The sequence below is a fragment of the Vigna umbellata genome, chromosome 2 (assembly GCF_029865625.1).
Source record: "Vigna umbellata cultivar VRB3 chromosome 2, Vumbellata_1.0, whole genome shotgun sequence".
Taxonomy (NCBI): Eukaryota; Viridiplantae; Streptophyta; class Magnoliopsida; order Fabales; family Fabaceae; genus Vigna; species Vigna umbellata.
The window spans coordinates 11,753,390-11,777,154 of NC_142166.1; the positions used below are offsets into that span (position 1 = coordinate 11,753,390).

Below are 23,765 nucleotides of genomic sequence, written 5' to 3' on the forward strand. Positions count from 1 at the left end.
ACTGTTCATAAGAAATATTTAAATTAATTAAATACAAGTAATACTTAATTTTTTTAAATTAGATAAAAAAACCAGGCGAATACTATTATTCGTCTAGTCTCGTCTCCGTTTTTATATATATTTTATTTTAAATTATTAAAAAATATATAATTTATTTTCCCTTTGCATTGTTTATCAAGACCTCACAAATTTGGGCAAGATTAGTAAGAAGAACAAGGTATTATCAAGTTATATTAAATTCTGGTTATTAAATTGAAAGTAATAGTCCTAGTCACCAAAAGATGTTAAGAATTTGGTAATCAATTATTTGATTTGAAGAGGAAACAAAGTTTCTCATTGATCTAGGTTTATGTTTTCTGTGACTTTGTTCTAGGTGATGATGTTCTTGTTTCTTAATTCATTTTTTAGTTTGTGTGTTATTTTCAAATAGGGTTTTCATGCTTGTTTAAGGGTTAAATACGCTTTTAATCTATGAAGTATCATGCTATTTTGGGTTTCGTCTCTTTTCGAAAGGTTTGTTCATTTTTGTCTTCTTAGCTAGAAAACTCGTATTTTGAGTCTTTAAAAAGTAAGGGTGTTTTAGATTTTCTGTGAGGTGACTAACGGTGAGCCATGTGGGATGCCAGCTTCCCTGATAAGTGTGTACCATTTTTCTAATTAGCGTTTCGAGGGTCCACGTGGCAGCCCCTTCCCCACCCAAAACATTAGGGTTTCTAATTTTGGGGGAATGCTGCTTCTGCTTATGCCGGGAGAACAAGGTTTCTCCCTCTCCTTCACGACGACTTCACTTAGTTTAGGGAGGAATTCATGATCTGGTTTTTGTTTTGCTTCTTTGGTTTCCTTGCAGGTTTGTGTTGGCTCTGTGCGTGAAGGGAAAGCTTTTGCGCCGCGAATGAGATAGAGGTTGTGCGAGAAGATGGATTCGCAATTAGGGTACCTGAATTGGGATTCTCGGTTTCTCTGCTTAGGTTTTTGAGTTGAACTCGCCGTTGTTGATGGCAACTTGAGGTTGAGCGTGAGAAACGACGTTGTTCGCGATCTGAGTTATTCTTCTACAGGTTTCTAGAGGTCAAAGCTTGTTGGAGATGGTGGCTCTAGGGCATTCGTGACGGCTTTGCAGCGACCATGATGGTTACACATGACGACAACTGACGATTTGTTAAGGCTTTGCGGCATTGACGTTGTGGGTGGTGGCGGCACAGTTGCAGCACATTAGCAAGCAATTTCGCTTTTTGGAGACCGGCGTGGTGGTGGCTTGCACAAGGTGGTTGCTGGAATTTGAGATTCTGGTGTAGGAAAGTTTTGGGTTAGTCATGGCTTAGTCTGATAGCAAGAAAAAGAAAGATCGTGAAGGTGCCCAAAGACTTTAAGACAGTAGTGAAGGCCGATGCGACAATGGAGACTTTAAGACGGTGTCAAAGGCGGTGGACGCTAGTAAGAGAGAAAAAAAGAGAAAAAAAAAGAAGAGAAACATGACACACACTTATCACGGAAGTTGCATCCCACGTGACTCACTGTTAGCCACCTCACAAAAAGTCTAACTCCGTTGCTTTTTAAGGACTAAAAATACGAGTTTCCTAACTAAGAGGACGGAAATGAACAAACCTTTCGAAAAGGGACGAAACCCAAAATAGCATGATAGTCTAGGCACTAAAAGCATATTTAACTCTTTGTTTAATAATAGGAATGTGTTAGATCACGTCTTATAGGATCCAATATAGGGTTTATAAAGTAGTTTACTTTTACTATTATTAATATAGGGTTTATAAAGTAGTTTACTTTTACTATTATTAATATAGGGTTTATAAAGTAGTTTACTTTTACTATTATTAATATAAGGTTTATAAAGTAGTTTACTTTTACTATTATTAATATAAGGTTTATAAAGTAGTTTACTTAACAATATTGTTGTGTTTGTAAAAATATGAAATTATATTGCGAGCTTAACTAGTATGATAGAATAACTTGATATAACTTTTTATATAAAGTGAACTAATATAAAACATGTTGTATTAATCTCCCTTATCTCATAGTTTCTTGAATATTTGTATCTTTAATTGAATTTATTACTTTAGGGCTCAAGCTAACAACTTGACCCATGGTCCATGGGCCAATCCCAAGCCACTATTAAAATATGTCTCCTTTTATTGCCCACCAAAATAAGTGGTCTAAAAAAGCGTTAACCACGAAAACATTCACATAAAGTGGGGATCAATGTGAAAGTGGGTTTGGTCCACTTCAAGACTTCAACTAACTCCTAAATTCTTTTCAGAATTGCATGATTCCTTAAAGTATTCTAAATTACAAATTAATCCTTAAATATTTTATATTTATTACAAAGTAGTTCTTAATTAATTTGTACTATTTGTAACTTAATTAGAAGTTAGGACCTGACCTAACTTGCTTTATTAGGTTGATCTAACCTAACAATATTTGATGTGGGTTTGACATTACTTGACCCTGTCTCAACAAGAATTATCATGGTTTGATTTAAACTTGGTCCAACTCAACTCAACCTAAAGTGGACCCGACTTAACTCGACTTGACACGTGACTGTGTACTTAACATGATATTAGCCCCACACAATGTAGTTATGACTCGATTCGACTAGTGTAAGTAACACGACTTATCCCTACCATGACTCAACTAAACTTGGCCCATTGTGGTCGAACTCAAATCGAATTGAGGTGGACTAACTTAACTTGACTTAAGTTGGGCCTGATTCAACTCAGCCCAAGGTCAGCCCAACTAGACTAGCATGATGTTGACCATAATGGACTCAACCTAAGGTGGGTTAACTCTATTAGGCCTAACCTAGATACAACTTTAGTGGCTCGACACAAGCTTGGCTGTACTTGATTTGGTGTAGGTCCAAAAAAACTTGGATCGATGTGGGTTTAACTCAACTTGGATAATAGACTCAACTTAACACAGCTTGATGTGTACCTAAGTTAACTTAGCTTGAGATGAGTTTGACTTGACTCGACACAAGGCGGGTCTGAATTAAGGCAATATGAGTTAAGTTTGATTTGTTTAGGCTTAACTCGACTCGATCTAACATATGTTTAACTCAATTCAATCCAACATGGACTTAACTCAACCTTGACCTATGTTCAATTTAACTCACTAGAACATGGATCCTATCAACCTTAGCTTGATCAAGAACTAGCTTGACCTAAGCTGAACACAATCGGCCTAGTTTAGTTGGGCTCAACCTGATCTAGGTATGACCCGATTTAGCTAGAATAGGTCCAACACATCTTGACCAAACATGAACCACCTCAGCTTGACCTATATTTAGTCCAACCTAACTTGTCCTAACATGTACTTGACCTGACTCGACCCAACTTGGGTTAAGCCTAACTTGACTTTATCTAGTTGATTCGACTCATTTTGATTTAGGTTTGACTTGATCTAGGTCTATATTGACAAACTTATAAGAAGGTTTTAACGTGTCTTAACCTAAGTTTATTTCAATTTCATTTATATTAAACTTATATTTAGATTTAGTAAATTTTTTCATATGCATAAAGAATTTTCTAAGTAATTTTTTCTTTCATTTTCATTATAAATAAGACTTTTTACTTTAAAAACTAATTATGAAACTTTTATTATGACCTATATACCTTATCCATGTGAGTAAAAAAAATGTTCTTATTAGATTATCTGAAAATTGAGGGAAGATCTATGCTAGAATAGTGAACATTTTTTTTTTAATAATATAATGTGTATCCCACTCAAACTAGAAGGCTATCACAATCTTTAATATCTATTTTGTGATTTCATTTAGAATAACTAGCCAGATTCTGATCGAAACATATATGGCTGCGCTTGGTGAGCTATCCACTTTTGTCACCCACCAAATAATTTCAATCCACATTACCAATCGCAATTAAAATATTAGATATCTCTATAAATACTTACGAATAGTGAATTAAATACTCTTTACTCAGATTTTATTATCTAATTACACCTTTTTCGCCTGGTTTCTAATTAATTTTAAGGTAAAAGACACTAACAATAATGAGCTATACATAATAAAAATTTAGACTAACAACTAACAACACACTAAACTTGAAAAAAGTGATGCGTTTGTTTAGCGCAAACATACTCCAAGAAAAACTACAAGATCTGAAACTTATAAAGATACATGGAAATTTGAGCATGGAACCAATGACTATATCTCTTATAAAGATACATGGTTTTTGAGGTGGTTATTACAATTTATGTTATTTTATTTTATTATAATTTAATTTTGAGAAAAATATAAAAATAGATTATTCAAATGTAAAAAAGGGTAAGGTTATAATTCAAACGCTCTGAAAATATTGAATATTGTGAAGAGGGAAAATGACAAATAGAGTAATGATTGTTGTAATTTGGATTACTGTTTTCGTAGATTAAATTTATCTGTTTTATTCTAGATAATTTAGTTTCTTGCAATTTAAATTTTCAGTTTGGTCATTTCAATTCATTTTCATCATCTTCATTTTTCTTGCGGAAATTTAAATTCCTCACGCGACTCTACCTTAATATAAAAACAAATAAAAAATACAAATCTTGAAAAACAATGCATGAATTTCTAATTAAAATTTACATTAAGAAAGAATTATGTAAATTGAACATAATTGCGAAATTAATCTACAGCATAAGTAATTTGTATATAAATTTCTAAATAAACGCACTTTAATTTAGATTGAAAAACAGTTTATATATGGATAGTTCAATTGACAAATAATCTGCATGAAGTAAATCTGCTTCAGAAAAACAACTCAAGAAACATGAAAGCAAAATCCAATCTTATCTAGAAACAATATGACAGAGAAAGGTAAATTTGGAAGAGCAAAACCCTGCATGAAGAAAATGCATATTAAACGTTTTTAAAGATAATGGAACGCTGGATTGATGCGTTTGAAACTTGCATATCGTAACAACGATGTGTGAAAGAAGGAAGTTGAAAGTTATTTTGAATTTCACTGAACATAATATCTCATTCTCTATATTAGTTATTCTTTAAATTGATATAGTAAATAGTTTATACATCGGTTAAGCATACTGACATGCTATTTATGATTATGCTACTAACATACTATTTATTATCATTTAAGCAAATCCTCATAAAATTATACTTTTTTTTTCAAAAAGATTACAAATAAATTGGTCCTTAGATATTTTCTGAATCCATCTCGTTTTAGAAGAGAATCTCATATTAAATAGATACGAGTATAGATATAGAAATACTCATTTCATTCTCATATTTATCTTATTTTGTTTAAATTATAAAAACACTACAATTTATTTGATATCATATATATAGACTTTAATATTATAATCTTTGTTTTCTTATTGCATGACTTTATTTATATTCATGAAATCCACTTACATTTCTAAAGTATTTTTCTTCTTATGTGTATAAACAATTACAATAAATATTTCTATTTTTTTAATATTATTTATTTATTATCATTATTTTTTCATAAAAATATGTAACTATCAATTTCAAGTGTTCAAATGCATATAGGTAGTATGCAAAATTTATCTTTTTTATTATTTTTATCCTTAATTTTTGTTTCATTTGAAAACTTTTGTTTTACTAAAAATTTTGTCATTATTTCTCAACCATTCAATTAATTTGATATCTAAATTTTTTTTCTCTTAGATTTTCAATGTACTTTTCCTTTTATCAAGTCCTTAAACATTCTTAGTACAATTTCATTGTGGTATATCAAATTGTTTCTAAAATAATATTTTTACTTTTTTAATATTTTTATTTTGGTGCCTATTTTTATCATGTAAAATATTATTTTAATAATTTTTTATATAATTATTATTTTCTAACTCATTATTATAAGTTTTATTAACTCAATTATATGGAGATAATACAATAATTTAATGTCCTAGTCATGAATATTGTTTATCCGCATCCAACAAAAATTAAAATTCTAAAAATAAAATATTTATGCTAAATTTTAATTATTATTAGTTTAATCTTTGTTCACGTGTGATTTCATTGAAGTGTATGTATTATAACATTTATTAGCATATAAAAACACATTTCATTAGAATTTTGAGAAAGAAAATAAAGAAATATTTAAAATATTTTTAAACTTTATCAACTTTTTTCCATTAATATTTTCAAAATTAATAAATATTTTGTTTCCATAATTTTTTTTTAAATATATACAGTTATAAATTTTTTTAAATATTTGTTATTAAAAAAAATACACTTGTTTGGTATTGAATATTTAATAATGTCATATTTTCTTTGATGTAATTTTTATTTTATTATAAAAGTTAAGTAATTAATATTTAAATAATAAAAAATCAATACAGAAATAAATATAAATATAAATGTTATCCGATAAAAATGAAAATGAATTAAAAATAATATAGTCATTAAATATAAGTATAGAGACGACGATGAATTTTTTTAAAGATTAATAAGAGATAATAAAACATGTCTGGCTTGCCTATCTCGTTACCATCTACTTTTGGATTATAAATATTGTTCAAAATATAAGTGCAAAGCACCTCCCCCGTGTTATCTTATTTTGTTGAATAACAATTTAATTAATTTCATATTATTATATAAGTGTGAATAATTTATTTGTAAGCAGGAGATAAGTGAATAAACACTCATTTATGGAGGAGTAATTTTATTTGTCAACAATCTCGAAATGTCAAAGTTTTATCTTTAAACAAAAATGTATCTGACCGAGTTACTGGAGATTTGTGAATATAATTTTTATTGTAGACAATTTTATAGGCAGTGAAGTCTTATTACAAGGTGATGGAATAAATTATATTTTAAAAAAATTATATTTTAAAAAATTTTATTAAGTGCAATATGTTTATATGAAAAAAATGAGCAAAAGGAAGTTTGGTACCTACCAATCATTGTGACATATTATCCTAAAAATAGTGTGGTACATGGTTTAGTTAAAAATCACATCCAATAACAATAAGCTTGTAACAATAAAAGTGTGACAGATGGAGCCCCTCAGATGCTACTGCCACTACCAGCCGATACAGCGAGGTATGTTCTTATTTTCATTTCATCATCTCTTAATCATCTCATCATTCACTCATACTTTTAAACCCTTTTTTCTCATTTTATGCCACAACATATCTCACTTAGTTCAACTACGTAAACATGTAGTTGGTTTAAGGTTTACATGTTTGTGCATGACATCAAGATGTACTTGGTTCTCACACCATAAAAGCAAGATAATCTTCAATATTTACTAAATTAGTATGTTAGTAATTCAAATATGAATTCAAAGTATACATTAAGGAAAACAAATTTTAAAAATTACTAAATTTTAAATTGAAAATGACCTCATAATTTTTCTTAAATGATTCATATCTTAAAATTAAGAAATCTTCTAGATGGGTCTTCTTAAAATATTCATTGAAGAAGCTTTGATGTAGAATATGATGTGATGGAGAACACTGAGGGAGTAGTGACCCCTACTCAAAATTTTTGAAAGAGGAAAACAACCTCACACTTCCATCTGTACTGGTCTTAAGCACCCAATGGTTTACAGCCAAGCATAGCACACACTGTCTACATATCTATGCTTGAGAATTAAGAAAAGTATTAACACTATATATTCTTAATTACATATATTATTTATTATCGATCGGTTATTAAAAATTATAAATTTTATAGATCGTGTAATCTCACTATGTGATTTTATGGTTTGGTTTTAAAATAACTATTTCGATGGAAAAAAACACAACTAAAAATATGTTAAATTATGTAGCAGAAATATTTTAAATAAAATTCTTATAAATATCTAATTGATGATCTTAGCCGTCGAAGTTTTGTTATAAAATTTTTAACACGATTCAATAATGAATAAACTAATAATCATAATTTGATTAAGAGGACTCAATGAATATGTTAATCCATTTTCTTTCTCTTTTCTCTCTTTCCAAAGTTGTGAAATTTAATCTCTTTCTTGATCTAAAATGCCCATGTTCACTTAAGTTTTGTCAGACATAATAAGTTTGACTAGTTTGGACTTTTTAGACACATAGTTGGGAGTCGAACCCAACATATCTCTCCTCTCACAACTATGTCAAGGTGACCACCAATCTTGAAATCTCACAATAAGCTTCAAGCTTATGTCTTGACAATGTCTTACTCATCATATCAACAACATTGTTATTAGTATGAACTTTATCAAACTGAAACAACTTAGCGATGTATCTAGTGATACCTCACATCAATATATTTGCATATAGAATGAAAAGTTTGATTACCAAGATTAATAGAACTTTGATTGTCCATAGATAATGGATAGTTGTTCTGCACAAAACCAAGCTCCTACAAGAATTTCTTTAACCATAACAACTACTTGCATGCTTATAGATGCCATATTTACATAGCATTGCATACATCAATTTGTCCACTACAAATGCATAAGAAACTTTACTCATATGTCTTCTTAATTTCAATTGAAGGGATTTGTTTAACACTTAGTTTAAAATGAGTAATAAGAAAACTACTTGCGCCTCAAGCATTTTTCGTCTATAATTTCTGTAAAACCTTCTTAATGTAATCTCCTTTGATAACTAAATCTTCTTTTTCTCTTCTATCATGTATATATATTTTTAGGAATCTTTTTAGCAGCTTCCATGTCTTTGTGACAAACGAATCACCCAATGCCTTTTTTAACTTGTCAAGTCTAGAAATATTTTTTCGACAAATAAATATGTCATCAACATAAAATAGCAAGATAATAAAGTCATCATGAGAGAGCTATTTTAACATCAAAAGTAGTCCTACTGTAATCTTGATTACACATAAATGACTTAAACTTCTTATACCATAATCTTTGAGCCTGCCTCAAAACCATATAGACCATTTCTAAGTCTACACATAATCTTCCTCGCCTTCAACAAGAAAAAAAACCTTCAAGTTGTTTCATTTAAATCTCTTCTTCCAAATTACCATGAAGAAAAAAATATCTTCACATCCATTTGCCCAACCTCCAAATCAAGGGTAGTAGCTAAGCTTAACATAATCCTGATGGATGCCATTTTCACTATAGGTGGGAAAATCTCATTGAAATCAACACCATTCCTTTGTTTAAAGTCTTTAAAACTAATCTAACTTTGCACTTGGAGATATGTATAATTAGTCTCTTGTTGATGATGGTTGGAGTAAATCACAAAAGTGTTTTCTGAGTTATTAATTAGTGATCAAACTCCATCTTCACACTACGAAGTGCTGAATAGATTCTAAGAAGAAAAAGTATTCAATTGTGTGAACGATTGACAAGTGCACCAAGTAAGCTGTAGTTAAACTAAATGAGGGTTATCATTTCCATGGGAACTTAGCAAGTATATTGGTAGTTTTTTTTTTGGGATTTTCCCTCTATGCAAGATTTTCTCTTAACTGCCTTATGTGCTCAGTACCATCTTAGGGCTCTGTTAAGACAAGATCGTCTAGAGGACTACACCGTCTAACATTCTCATATGTTTTGAAGTTTAGCAAACAACATCAAATGAAATAAGCACATGACAAAATGTTATCTTTGTGAAAATTAATATTGAAAGATAATTATTTTAAAGCCTTATGAAATCTAAATGTCTAAAAGAAGAGCTTTAGTAAAGGCTCTCTTGCTATACCTTGCTAAAGAATGCTAAATGAGCTTTATATCTTGTAAAATAATGAGCAAATGATGTTTTTGGTAAACACGCTAAAAGATATAAACATTTCTCAAGAAACATGTGTTGAACGACATCTTGCTAAATACGCTTTTGAACCAAACTAAGATCATTAAACAAAGCGTTGTTAGTAAACACCTTGTATAGGTCAAATGATACATTGTACCAAACGACATTTTCATCCAATGATGAAACCTTTAAGAACTGCTTGGTATCTCTACAAAAATAGTTAAACGCTCAAATCTTGTTTGAATGATAGAAAATTTGAAAAACTTATAGTTGTTATGAACACACATTAAAGAGCATTAAATGCACAACGTTTCAAGACAACAAAAGTGATAAGAAAAAGAACATATATGTTGCATGCATATCTACTCTACTTTTTGTAATTGCCTATGTCAAGTATCCACCCACTCTATCATATATAAGTCAGAAGTGGATGTTAAAGACAAAGAAGACATTCACAAAATGTTCTCACCATTAAAAGTCACATTGAAGAGTTCGTACTACCTACTTCTGATAAAGTACTGAAAAAGCATGTTTGTTTTGACAAGTTGACTTTAACCTACGGCTGCTACCTACGAAAAGGCTAAGAAAATCCAAAGATCAAGAACAAGCACTATCTAACAAATATTTTCTCATGAGACCTATAAGTTGAAGATCCTTGATGAGAAGATCAAGAAAATAGGCGCACAAATACGAAAAAAATCATTTGAAAAGAAAAACAAATACAAAAGAAAGAAAATACTCTCAAGCTTCATAGAATCATAGGCTTACACTTGTAAAAAGAGAGAAAACTCTAAGAAGTTTGTTAGATTGAATTGTATTGTAAACACATTCTCTTTGTGAGAGTAATAATCTAAGGACTTGTAAGCAATCTGATTGATTGCATATTATGAAGATAATACAAACACTTAACGATTAACTCGGTGGAGTTAAACGACAACTAAACAGTGTATTAAGTTGATATAGGATTCGTCTAGTGGAAACCAAGAGTGAGTGAAACTCAACTAGATAGGGTATCAAGAAGATATCGAGATTGTCTAGAGATACCAGAAGTGATGAAGAATATTGCACAATCAAGAGTGGATGATACTCAGTTCTAGTTAGAGTAACGTGAGTTACTAGACTTGACTAGGTGATACCAAGAGTGGTGCGAATACTGAATTGTAATCTTGTTAAAGATTATAGTGGAACCCTCTAAGTTTTAGAAGAGAATTGGACGTAGCTCAATTGAGTGAACTAGTATAAAGCAACTGTGTGTTTACTATTTTTCCATTGCAAAACATTTTACTTATAAACTCTACAGTTGCTTACTAACACAATCATTGATAAAAGCTCTTGCCACCAAACACAATCTTTATTAAGAGCTATATTTTTCTTAAAACACTGCAGTAGATTTGCAAAGACAGTTGAAAAACATTTTATCTTTGAACTTGCAATAAAACTTTTATAAATCAAGCATCTGACAACTTGTGTAAAGCATTTAATCTTTAACAAATTTGTTAAATTATCTTTTGGCAAAACGTTTTCCACGACACCATTCAACCTCTCTTCTAGTGTTTTCTAGTTATTTCAGGCTTAACTGCAAAAGTTACATTCCAGATCTTTCTAAATTATCTTTCTTAGCACTCAACGACACATTTCGGGGCTCAAACTATAACCATCTTTCCTCTTGTTCCTCATGAGGGTTTCTTTAACTATCTTTGTAGCTCTCAACACCATTTTTGGGAGCTTAAGCTGCATATCCTTAAATTCTTTAAAAATTTAAGCAAAAACATCACAGATACATGAACTTTTTTATTTTCTTACTCTTCTACTCCTCATCCTATAATCAAAAGTAAAAAGGGTTTGTTTACAAAATATCATCAATTAAAGCATGATAAATGTAAAATTTATGTGTTCTAGACATTTATCATTTCACCTAAAAATCCACTTTTTTTTTTTCTAAACTCCTTTTATCTTTAGACAATTTTACAAAGTTATAATTGTGATTATTGTGCAAAGCTTTCATCTCATATTGCATTGCTTCTAACCACGGTTACATATTAGAGTCATAAACAAAAATAGCTGCTATTAGAAACTTCAAAGATAAAACAACATAAAAGAAGAAAAAACCAAATAGTAAGGACAACACAGTCTCATAGTCTTGTCTAGACGCATGGATATTAACCTTCACACTGTTGGTTAAAGACGTAAGTCTAAGAAATATTAACTAATTATTTTCACATACCACTAATCTAATGACTTTAGTGCCTCAAATCTGGTAGATCAAATCATGGATGTAGCCAAATAAATAATCTCTGGTTTTAATTATTGAACATAATTTGACAATTTTTAGGACATTACTGAACATTAAACAAATCATCGAGCTATAATTGTTTTTTTTTTAATTTTAAGAGACTACTATATATAGAATTATATTATTATTTTTTGACTCAACGAATAACATATAAGCACACAAATTAAGAAGATAAAACTCAATTTCATGTTTAATTTCAAGCATCATTGACCACTAAAGTTGATTGGACGGTATGATTCTCGTTGCCAATGAAATCATTTTGTTTAGCTTTAACGATATCATTCTTCACATTACATTCGGGAAAATTGAACCATTAGATTAAAGTAACATCTATGGTCAAACATTTTAATGTAAGAGTTTATTCATATACTTCCTTTCTTTCGTAGGGTACTCCTGTACAGTTAGTCCATAAATTAATCTTTTCAAACACACGAATGTATGCAGCACTGTGTTAAAGTGACAGCATGTCATGGACAAACCGTTAATATTTATTATACTATTATTATAACATTTTATTATTGTAAATGATTATGCTCAAATTTAGATAAATACGGTCTTCATTGTAAGACTATATTAATATTATTATATCATTCGATCTAAATGTCTTATACATAAATGTTATGAAATGAAAAATTAAAAAAACAAACCTATAAACGACTTAATCATTACTCATATGTATGTGTGTGTGCGAAAATTGTAATGATATTAGGATAAATTTATTAAAAAAAAACAATTTTCAAATTAGAAGGATCAAGAGAATAATTTTAAATGAAACTTAAGCCAGATTTGAGACACTAAAATGATATTTAGACCAATATTTAATGATGTTAATCTCGCATTAATACTGAATGTCATATCCATATCCTAATCACATAAGAAATCAGATTCCCATATTACAGTGAGATTGATGAGGAAGTTGCTTTTGGAAGTGGAGATTAGGCAAATACGAATTTATAATTGATTGTTATAACGTAAACTACGAGCACGCTTGTGATTGACAAGCACATGTGTCTTTGTCCCTTGTCACTTTCTCTAATGTGCACATGTTATTGCCCCAATGTGTGCTTGTCCCTTTCTAGTTCTTCACTTTGATATGGCGTTGGTGGAGGCTCCTCATGCCTTCTTGTGTATGTATTACTCATGACCTAAGTGAACAATCCAGACCTTTCAAAATCAAACTTGTCTATGGCATTTCTATTCTTCTTCCCCCACCAAATTCCCCATCCAATAATATCAAGGTTTCAAAAAAAATGCATTGTGTAAATCAGCCGCTTTTCACTTCAGCAATCTCTTTGTCTGTCTATTTTGTTCTTCTTCACTTCCTTCTATATATGTTCGCAAAAGCATGGTGTAAACGTAAACTACTCATATCAGGATCTGTGCAGGGAACGACACGTACTTTTCAACTAGCCAATAGGAGAAATCCCAAGTTTTACTCGCAATGACTTAAAACAAGGAAAAAACTAAAGGAATCTGGTGTGTGTAGACATACACAGTGCCCTTTTGTTTTGGCTAGCTTTGATGATGGCCAGATAGTTCAAGAGCATATCAATGATGTTGAAATTTTGTAAAGTTATGATTGTCCTTGATTTGATCCAAGGGAAAGAAGAAAAGGGTGGTCATTCATGTATGAGTGTGGGGAATGGTCTTATACCTATTAGAATCTTAGGTAATTAGACAAGAGTTGTTGTCACAGTTGCAAGCAGGGCCACCGCAACCTTCCTTTTAAGTATCAAATCGGACCCACTGCAGATATAAAATTAGCATCTACCCTTTGGTTGGTAACTCTGCTTAAACAGCTTAATCAATTAGTTTGACCAAAAAAGCAGCTTCACTGCACTGTCACCATGTCTATTTATTGATTTTTGATTAACTACCCATGTAAAATATATTGGCATAGTCAAGGTTGTCTTTTTTTTTCAAAAAGATATGTAACAAAATAAAATTATATATTCTCATTTTTTTTCTTTATTGATTTATCAGTCCTTTTGAGACAGGTGAGCTATCAATTCTGCAAGACCATTCTAGGGTTGTATGGTTAATGTAAGGACAAGTATTCCCTCCTTTACTTCCTATATTAAGTTTTGTCCGGTTCTCAATCTGAGGGCACCACAATGAGGTATGGAGACTTTTCTTCACTTATACTTCTAAAAGCAACGGATGATCATTGTGTAAACATACTTCTACCTTTCTCTAGCATCATAACCAACTAAGAACCCCACCATTTCCTCTTGGGTGACGTGTTGTGACTTTATTGGCCTAGAGAACAATAATACTTTAGACAAAACTTGGATAAAGTTGTGTACATGCTGGTGATGTTGTTCTCGAATAAAAAAATAACATGTGTATTATATTCTTTCGTCATCTCATCTTCCTTTCTTATGTTTTTTATGTGGTTGTGAGGGGTAAAAATATAATACATGTAATTTCAGAATGGATTATGTAAGTCCCTGTCTTGATACTTTAGGGACCAAGTGTTCCCATGTGCGTGTCTTTGTAGTCCTCAGTTGAAATACATGAGCACCAAAAAGTTGGTAAAATAAGGCTGCTCAATACCTCAAGAACCATCATGACCTTTATTTCCATCTTTTGTTCCTAGTGCTTTACCCAAATATGCCACTCACAAATTTACACACTAGGGTTAGGGTTAGTCACCAGCAAGCACTGACTTATAAATAGAGCTAGAGCTATCTCTGGTGTAATCATCATCCGGCATTTCGATTTGCTTGGATTTCATATTCTGGGTGAAACCATAAACTGATTGGAACCCAAATCAAACCTAGACAGAAAGTCAAACATAGAGATCAAGCTTATTAGGGTTTTTCGGATTGAGCATGAAGAAGAGACAGGTGGTGCTGAAAAGAGATGTGGCCAACACTTCGTCTTCAGTGACCAGAAATGTAAGATATGGAGAGTGCCAGAAGAATCATGCAGCGAATATTGGAGGGTATGCTGTGGATGGTTGCAGGGAGTTCATGGCTAGTACAGGGGATGGAGGTGGTGGGGCTCTTACATGCGCTGCTTGTGGCTGCCACAGGAACTTTCACAGAAGGGAAGTGCAAACTGAGGTAGTATGTGAGTACTCTCCTCCTAATTCTGCTCGCTAAGGCAAGGGAACAAAATACAGTGCAGGGTTTGTGTATCAAATTACTTAACTGATTGAATTTTTCTTTCTCTCTTTCTTTCTTCTTTCTTTCTTCTTTCTTTCTTATTTCTTTCTTTCCATATTTCTTTCATTTGTGTTCTTGTAAGCGTGGATGATTTGATTACCAACAGAGAATTCTTCTTGTAAAACAAAATTTAAGCTTCAGGGTTTGTGTTTTGGAATGTTATATATCCAAGCTTTCTATATCTTTTTCCCCAACCCAGCTTCCATTATTTCTCTTCATCCTCTTCTCTCATTCTTTGTCATACGTTAGATCCTGAATCTCACATAATTCAGACTACATGATGAGAGATTACTCAATTGTTCAATCGATGATTTAGGGAATGAGATTTGGAAGAAATATATTGCTTTCGCTGATATTTTACATTATTACTACACAGAAACATAACCTATGTAACCATATGGTTTTCATATATTCAATATGGGTTTTGGTTTGCAAATTTAATCTTTCCGCTATTGTACTGTTGTCAGTGAGCTGTTCAATTTTGCTCCTGATTGAATATTTACCATGCTAGCCACAGTTTGATGACACACATAAATACAACCATGCTATTATACAGTCAAACTTGATCAATCTTTTCACACATATAGATTAGCAGTACAACTTCCAGTGAAGTAGTAAAGAGTTTCTGCATAGTTTAAACAGTAGAAATATGGTTAAGTGACACATTATATATGATGTGTGTGTGTGTGCAGAAGGAGAATATGATTTATTGGGTCATTGAAGTAGTTGTTTGGATTGTTCAATTACCTAGTACTTGACCAGTTCAATATTATCTTTTACAAATCTTTAATTAATGTTCTATATTCTTTTTATGCTTCCTTTCCCACTCTCGAGTGCGACAACTAAAAGTTTATTGAGCACTGAGAGACACAGAAAAAGGAGAGAAAAGGTGTTTAGATGACTTCTCAACAAAACTCCCCCTGTTTCCTCTCCATCAATAATAGTGCACTTATAAGGCATATTAGTTTGAGTAAAACTATAGATTCTGCTGTAGTGTGTGTATATTTCTCCTTGTCATGCCTTGAAGGCAAGAAAACAGGTTAGTGTTTACGTGATGAAAATAAATTATCTTTGTCCCAATCATTTAATGTTTGACATATTATATAATTCCTTAAGGCCCACTTGTATTCAATCATGTTAAGGATATGCCTTACAAATATTTCTTTTGATATAAATTGGTAAATTAATCAAAGTTGATTAAAGGTGATTAGTGTTGTTGTGGAGGTGATGACCACCTCTCTTTTGGACAGTCAGTGGAATTTCTCACAGACCACAAGGGAATTGTTCCAATAAAGGCAAAAAAATAAAATAAAATTAAAACAATCCTAGTAGCTTTAATAGTTGGAAGTGGCAACTGCACTTACTATCTTTTGCCTTGTGATATGTATGGGCTCTTCAGTTCTTTATTATTGTTGTGATGAACAAAGAATATGAAGGCATGCTGTCTTTGATATCAGTGTAAATATTAGCAATCAATTTTTCCATGGGGTTCTGGAATTGTTATTTTATTGTTCCTAATTATGGCAAGTACTAATATGCACGAAATTTTATTATTACGAAAATAAAAAATGAAATTTGTCAATAATTGGCATAATGAGAATCTAGATTGTCATGTCAATATGAAAACATTCTTAAAATATTACCATTTTTTTCTTTTTGACTTATTTAAAAAAAATTATCTGGACCCTATTAAAAAATTGTGTTGGATAAACTGAATGATATATATATAATATATATGAAGCATGGGAATTATCTGAAAAGGCAAAAGGCATTGATTTGTTGCATCAAGTTTCCAGGTGCGTGCCATTATTATAGGTGGATGAAATAGCTATGGCCAAAACTTGTGAATAGAAAATTGAATGAAGGCAAATGGAAAGCACTGAATGTGTGGTACCTAATATTGTTTGTTTTTGAGTTAGGGATTCATGGAGGATACTTTTAGAGGGCCATCAATGTTTTTGGTATATAAAAAATGCCCAATTGCCCTATTTGGATATATAGCAATTTAAATATGGCAGACAGAAGCAATGACTAAGTTAGCCACAGAAGCATTGTAAGGTGAAAAACAACTAAAGGTGTTATAGGGGATCCTCAAGTGTGCAAAAGAATAAGGTTTAATCATGCATGTGAGCCCCCTAATTAGGTATAGATAGATGGTTGGCCTTAAAATGTGTCTATGCTTTGTCGGGGATAGATAAGAGTGCATGTCCTTCTTTGTCTTCCTCATTCTCACTCTCTTCTTATAATTTGGCTAATATTCTACAATGCAAGCTCATGAAAAGGATCAAAATTCCCTTCACTCAACCTCTCACCTCAACCAAAACTGATTATTGAGTTCAGTAGTAGCTTCTTCTTTATTTATTTATTATTTCATTCATGCATGATCTTGTTTTTGTAGCTTTAGAATAATAATCTGAGACATGAACGCTGATTATATCAGTTACAACCGGTAACAAAAACTTAATGACATGATATGGTAACAAACTTCATGACATGATATGGGAACAAAAACTTAAAATTGATTTAACTGGTCCGTTGAAAAATCGGTAGCTTTCCGAATGAACTTTTATTATTACCACAACAATCTCATGCAAAATGAAGCAATACAAATGATGGTGATGGGACTTTGCATTGATTTCGTTTATGTCGTTATACCATGTAAAGCAACCTCGACATTTGGAAGGAAACTTGCCAGTGTGTGTACGTTTAGAAGGAGGAAAGTCGTTTTATGTAACTTCTTTTGGTGGTGAGCATGAATATCTAATAACTTTGTACTTAAACTCTTATACAATAGTAAATTTTACACACAGATTATATATTGGAAGAGATAGAGAAAAGAAGAATATAAAATGTAGAAAAAGATGAAGATGGTGATGCATGAATTATATATTAATGATGATATCTAATAGGGTCTACTCTGAAGTGGCTGTTGTTTGGAGTATTTGGAAGGAAGTTTGTTGAATGATTTATATTTAGGTTTGAAGATAGAGGCCTAACAGAAAAGGATGAGAGATTATAAAGAAATGAGGAAACAACCGCTTGTCCTTTACCTAACCTAACCAAAACCAAAGGTGATGATAGTACGAATAATACATATCTAGATATATAGCTCTAGGCGGCTGAAAAAGTTAATATTAATACTCTTAATCTCCATCATATATGTATTTAGAGAGAGATATAGCCTAGAGAGAGAACAAAAGTAGGTTTGTGTTACTAAGGATAATCTACCTTTTATGTAATAGTCAGGAAAATCTAGTTTGGATAAGATGAATAACATCTAAAAAGTGTGGGACGTACTAGTTTTAAAATTTCAGTTGTTTTTAGATAGTTGATCACATTTTCAGTTATATATTTGGGACAAGAGTCAAACTTTATGAACCTTATTTGTTAAAAAATATAAGATGATTGTAACCAAAGAATTTATAATAGGCATTATTATGATGTTTATTGTTTTATATAGATGGATATTTTACATCACTTATATTTTACATCATCGTCGGGTGTAAAATCAAGGAAACTATATTAAATCTAGGTTAAAAAAGGATTTAAGATTTAATTATGTTTAAAGTCTTGGCCAATTTATTTTGTCAATGGATACAAATTTCATACAACAATATATGGTAAAGACAAAACAATATATAATAATGGGGTATGAGTTAGCGGAATTGGACATGGTGATACTTCAAGTGATTATTATGGTGTTCTTTTAGAATTGGAAGGACCAAGTGAATAAAAAAAGTTAGTTTTATTCTATTGTGATTGATTTAATCCTTCAATTCACGAGATAAGAGCACACAAGCAATATAAGATTGTAAAAGTTAGAAAAAGGAGAAAATATGAAAATTTTGATCATTTTATTTTTTCAGAAATGGCAACTCAAGTTTACTACTTGTCTTATCTTGGGGAAGTTGATGATAAACATACTTTGTAAGTTTCTTATTACATGCATGAATTTCAGGTTCATGGAACAATTAAGGATGACCTAGTTGATCAACTACAAGATGATGAGATTAATAGTGAAGAGGTTAACTTGGATATAACACACGCAAATTATTTCACTTAAGAGAAAGAGGAAGAGGAAAATTTTATGCAAGAGGAAGATAAAGATTGTTTTTTTTTTTAAAATATGTTTAGTATTATAATAGTTTTTTTATGATATGTTTACATGGATGATATTGTTTTAGTATTATAGTTATGATACTCACTTATAATTGTTTGTGGTTTTTACCTATTATTGAGATTATGGTGTTATTTTAGTGATTTAGTATTGCCTTTTTTTTTAAAGAAAGAAAAAGATGTCAAATTCCAAGAGACCAATGCAATCAACTAGAAAGAAAGTTGAGAGGAAAAAAAACTACACAAATTCATATACCATATATAATACCATCAACTATCCATGAAGCTTACTCCAACAAAATATCTAAACCTCCATTACCATTTAGTTCTTCATTTCGACCTATACCTCTTTCACCTATAACTCGATCTTGATCTCCTCCACCTATATCTCGACCTCCTTCTCTATCTATTTCTCTACCATCTCCTCCTACCACCTCTACCTACATATGACCCTCCACCTATAGGTCAACCTCCTTCCCCATCTTTATCTCAACCTCCATCTCCTCCACCACTTCCACCAACATATGGCCCTCCACCTCATCCACTTATATCACACCAGTGGAAAAATAGGATTACATGACGGGTTACTATGATAGGTGAAATCCACCTATCATAATACATTGATCGGTAGCAATTTTGTAATAAAATTAAGATATATTATAACATATTTTTAGAAATATATCATAATAGGTGTAGCAGTGGCATTTTCGTAATAAAAGATACATATATTATGATAGGTAAAAGGCCAACTATCATAATAAGTTGGACGCGGTGAGAAAATATAAATTATGGGAAAACATATTATGATAGATATTGAAACACCTATCATAATAGGTGCAAATCCCCTTTCAATCTCCCAGTCCAGCGCACATCATTTCATTTCTTCCAACTCGCACAACTTTTCTTCCAACTCGACCCGTAGAGCTTTTATTCTCTTCACCATTTTGTTTCTTCCAAATCTCAACCTCTCGTCGCGTAGAGCATTTTTTGGTCTCATCCTAGAGCACGGAATACACCACGTTCCACGCCGTCTTCTGGTGGCTGCCGAGAATTGTGAGCTTCCGGTCATCGATCTCAGCCGTTTAAAGGACAGGGACTAGACTGTGAGGGAATAATGCAAGTCGCACATTGCTAGGGCTTCACAGGAGTGGGTTTTCTTCCAGGTGGTCTCTCTCAGGTAGGTCTCTTTTCTCACTACTCACTTCTATAAGCTTGTTCTGTCATAGATTAAGAAGATGACTTGAAGAGTAAATGCATTTTGTTGAAAGGATATGAATTGTTTAAATATGCTTTAGTGATAAATCTGAATAATTTTGGTTTCGCAACAGCGAAGGTGTTTAATGTCTTTCACTCCCCCTATGTATAAATATGTATAACCTTCTTTGTATTAAATGATAGTTTCGTAGTGTACGTATTGATTCTAAGTTCTAAAGCCATCATTTTTGTTGTATAAGCTTATCTTTTGTTACTTTTCTTCCTTACTACTTTTCTTTTTATTATCTGTCTTATAGTCTTTATAATAACCAACCATCTTCGCTTTGCTTCTTATTTGCAAGAAAATTTGCACCTAATGCTTTAGGCCCTCTTTTAGACATAACAACCAAAACTATAGGAATTTGAGAAGTGTCTGGCTGATAAGTTGTATCTTCGAATTAACGCTGACTGAAGCATGTTAGTTAGTCATCTGCTACTCCATTATAGTCACATGAATCTAAACCACATTTTTTTACTGGTATTAGCCAAAATATTGACTAATACTTTATTGGATCTCTCATTAGATAAATAAATATGATAATGTTTCTTCTCGAATTTTAGAAAATAAAAACCAGTGACTTGACTTATTCTTTGAATTGGATGAACTGAACTTGTAAACTCTATGTAATCAAAGTTCTGTTTTAGAATCCTAATACCTGAAAGTGGGCCTTACTTAACATGTCTTCTTGAATAAATTTATTTCAAAAAGAGCATTTTGACTTGTGTTTTGTATGTACCTTAATTTTCATATGTTCAGTTTTCCTTTATTTTACCTTTTATTGTTAAAATTGAGATCGTTACTACTTCTTGCAACACACTATAATTTCTGATTACCATACAACATTAACATAAAGAAAATCTTCATGTCTCCATCAGAGTTGTGAAGCTGTCAAATGTGGTTTCCAATTGTGATTTTAAATTTTGTAGTTGTTTAACTTAGTTAACATGCAACTTCCACTCATATTCAACTTGCATGGATATAGGCACAACTAAATCTCTCAAACTAGAATAAGAGTGTGAATGGGAGGATATATTATAAGAAAGGTGGACAATAATATAGATTAGGTTTGTTTCATTTTATATTATAAGAATTTTGTACCTAAGATACTTATTTGGTTTTAGGGAAATTAGGTATGTACCTAAGTTAATGACTTTCCAGGTTCACTTTGCATTTTTATAGGGAAATGAATTTGGAGAATTGTTAGTGTTCTTCCTTTCACTTACCACATATCCCTAAGTTGCTTTTTAGTGTTGAAGTAGCATCACTTACGTGTTTTGTAGGAAGCCTTAAAGCTTTGCATAAACGTTAAAGTGTCACCTCTTTGTTGGTTTCAGTTCATTGCCACAAAACGTTAATATGGACCTTACTACTATCTATGGATTTCTTGACCCTGTTATCATTCAAAGTGTAGGAAATAAATCAGAGGAGGTGCAAAAATACTTAACAGAGATGTTTGAAAAAGCTAATAAAGAGGTCTATTTAGCACCTTACTTGCATAAGTAAGTACACAAATTTTGAATTCTTGGTAACTAACTTAAAAGTTATTTTTAATTAATATTATTGTCACTTCTAGGGGTCATTGGCAATTGCTAGTAATTGTTCCGGGTTGTTGTCTTGTAGTTCTCTTATGTTCCTTGCATAAGAAAAGCTAACAAATTGTCCATCAAAAATATTTTAGAGGCGTAAGTTTTCCTTTCTATTTTGTTTCCTTCCTATATGATTATAATGATACAATGAATGTCTATCTTTTGTAGGTCTTTGGAAGCTCATTCAAGGTTGCAGGGTATTCCATCTGTATCTAGGAAGAAGATGCAAATAGTGACACCTAATGTAAGATAAGTTGACCTTTGTTCTGTATTTTATGATTTTGCTATTTTTATGAGGAATTGGCTTGTTGGTTTACCAAAATTGATCAAAGCTACATGGTACAAAGGCTATAGTTAGAGTATAATATGATCTTCTGTGTCCTTAGTTTGAATGAGTTTTGATTATTTGTGTTTAATTTGCAGTGTCGACGTCAATTGAGCAGCTATGAGTTTGGATATTACGTAATGAAGCACATGCACACCATTATTTTATACAAATATTACTGATTCATGGAATAAGGTATTAAAAAACTAACTAAATACTTATCTAACTATTTATTACAAAATTGTTCTAACTTAATTATTTTATTTGTAGATCTTTAATGATTCATCTCCAATGGAAGCTCCAGACATTGAAGACATTAGAACTAAGTGAGCTTATTTTATTTTAAGTCTTAGTAAATTGTACAAACTTGACTACAATATAATGTAGGTTAATGTTATATTTGGATTTAATATATGGTTTGATGTACAAATTATGTATTAAATATTATTACACAATTTAATGTTTGAAATAAATTTCATTATGTTAGTTTAATTGAATATGTTCATTTCATGTTATATTGATTATAATACAGGAAACTAATTGTAAATTGAATGGATATGTCAAATGTAATAATGATTTTTTTTTACAAAACAAGTTGTTATGATAGGTGAACAATTACTTATCATAATATATTCTACATATTATAATAAATGAAAAAATCTACATCATAAAATGCTACATATTATGATAGGTAAATCGAACTGCATCATAATAAATTCGCTATATTATGACTGATAAGTGAAAATCTGTCATAATACACTGGACCTATTATGATAGGTGACAGAAAGTACGTCATAATACGCTGGACCAATTATGATGGAGTTTTTTGTACGTCATAAAATGCACAGACATATTATGATAACCAAAACTATGATGTCAGGTTACCTATCATAATAGGTCATTTTTACCTATCATAAAAAGCGATTTTTCCACTAGTGTCTCGACCTCATCACCCATCTTTATCTTGACCTCTACCATATGGCCCTCCACCTCCTTCCATCTATATCTCGATCTCCTCCTCCATCTTTATCTCGACATCCAGCTATTCATATTCAAGTTCATCAAATGCACGATTTTCCAGTGGTTAATAAAGATTTGTCTTCTTTATCTAGTCACATCAGTGGAGACAATAGCAAAAATAAAGTCTCGATACTCCCAAGGGTGATGGAAGAGTAATTTTTGTTAGTGAATCATTTAATTTCTTAGCATATACATTTCATTTGTGTTATTTGAGTTTTTTTATTTTGTTTCAATTCCTTTAGCTTTACATAGGTTTGAGCAATACAAGTTGGTACTTGGTTCAATTGTTTTAATCATCTACACTAACTGGGAG

The 23,765-nt window shown here is 31.3% G+C and overlaps 1 protein-coding gene across 1 annotated transcript; it reads left to right on the forward strand.

The window, feature by feature from the left end:
* The first annotated feature begins 14,465 nt into the window (after positions 1-14,465).
* On the forward strand, positions 14,466-15,344 carry MIF3 (mini zinc finger). The gene has a single exon (XM_047302682.2). The coding sequence runs from the start codon at positions 14,815-14,817 to the stop codon at positions 15,085-15,087; it is 273 nt and encodes a 90-aa protein (XP_047158638.1). The 5' UTR covers positions 14,466-14,814; the 3' UTR covers positions 15,088-15,344.
* Positions 15,345-23,765: the final 8,421 nt, after the last annotated feature.

Excerpts from the sequence above, each read along its gene's own strand:
- MIF3 (XM_047302682.2), top strand. The coding sequence starts at position 14,815 with ATGAAGAAGAGACAGGTGGTGCTGAAAAGAGATGTGGCCAACACTTCG.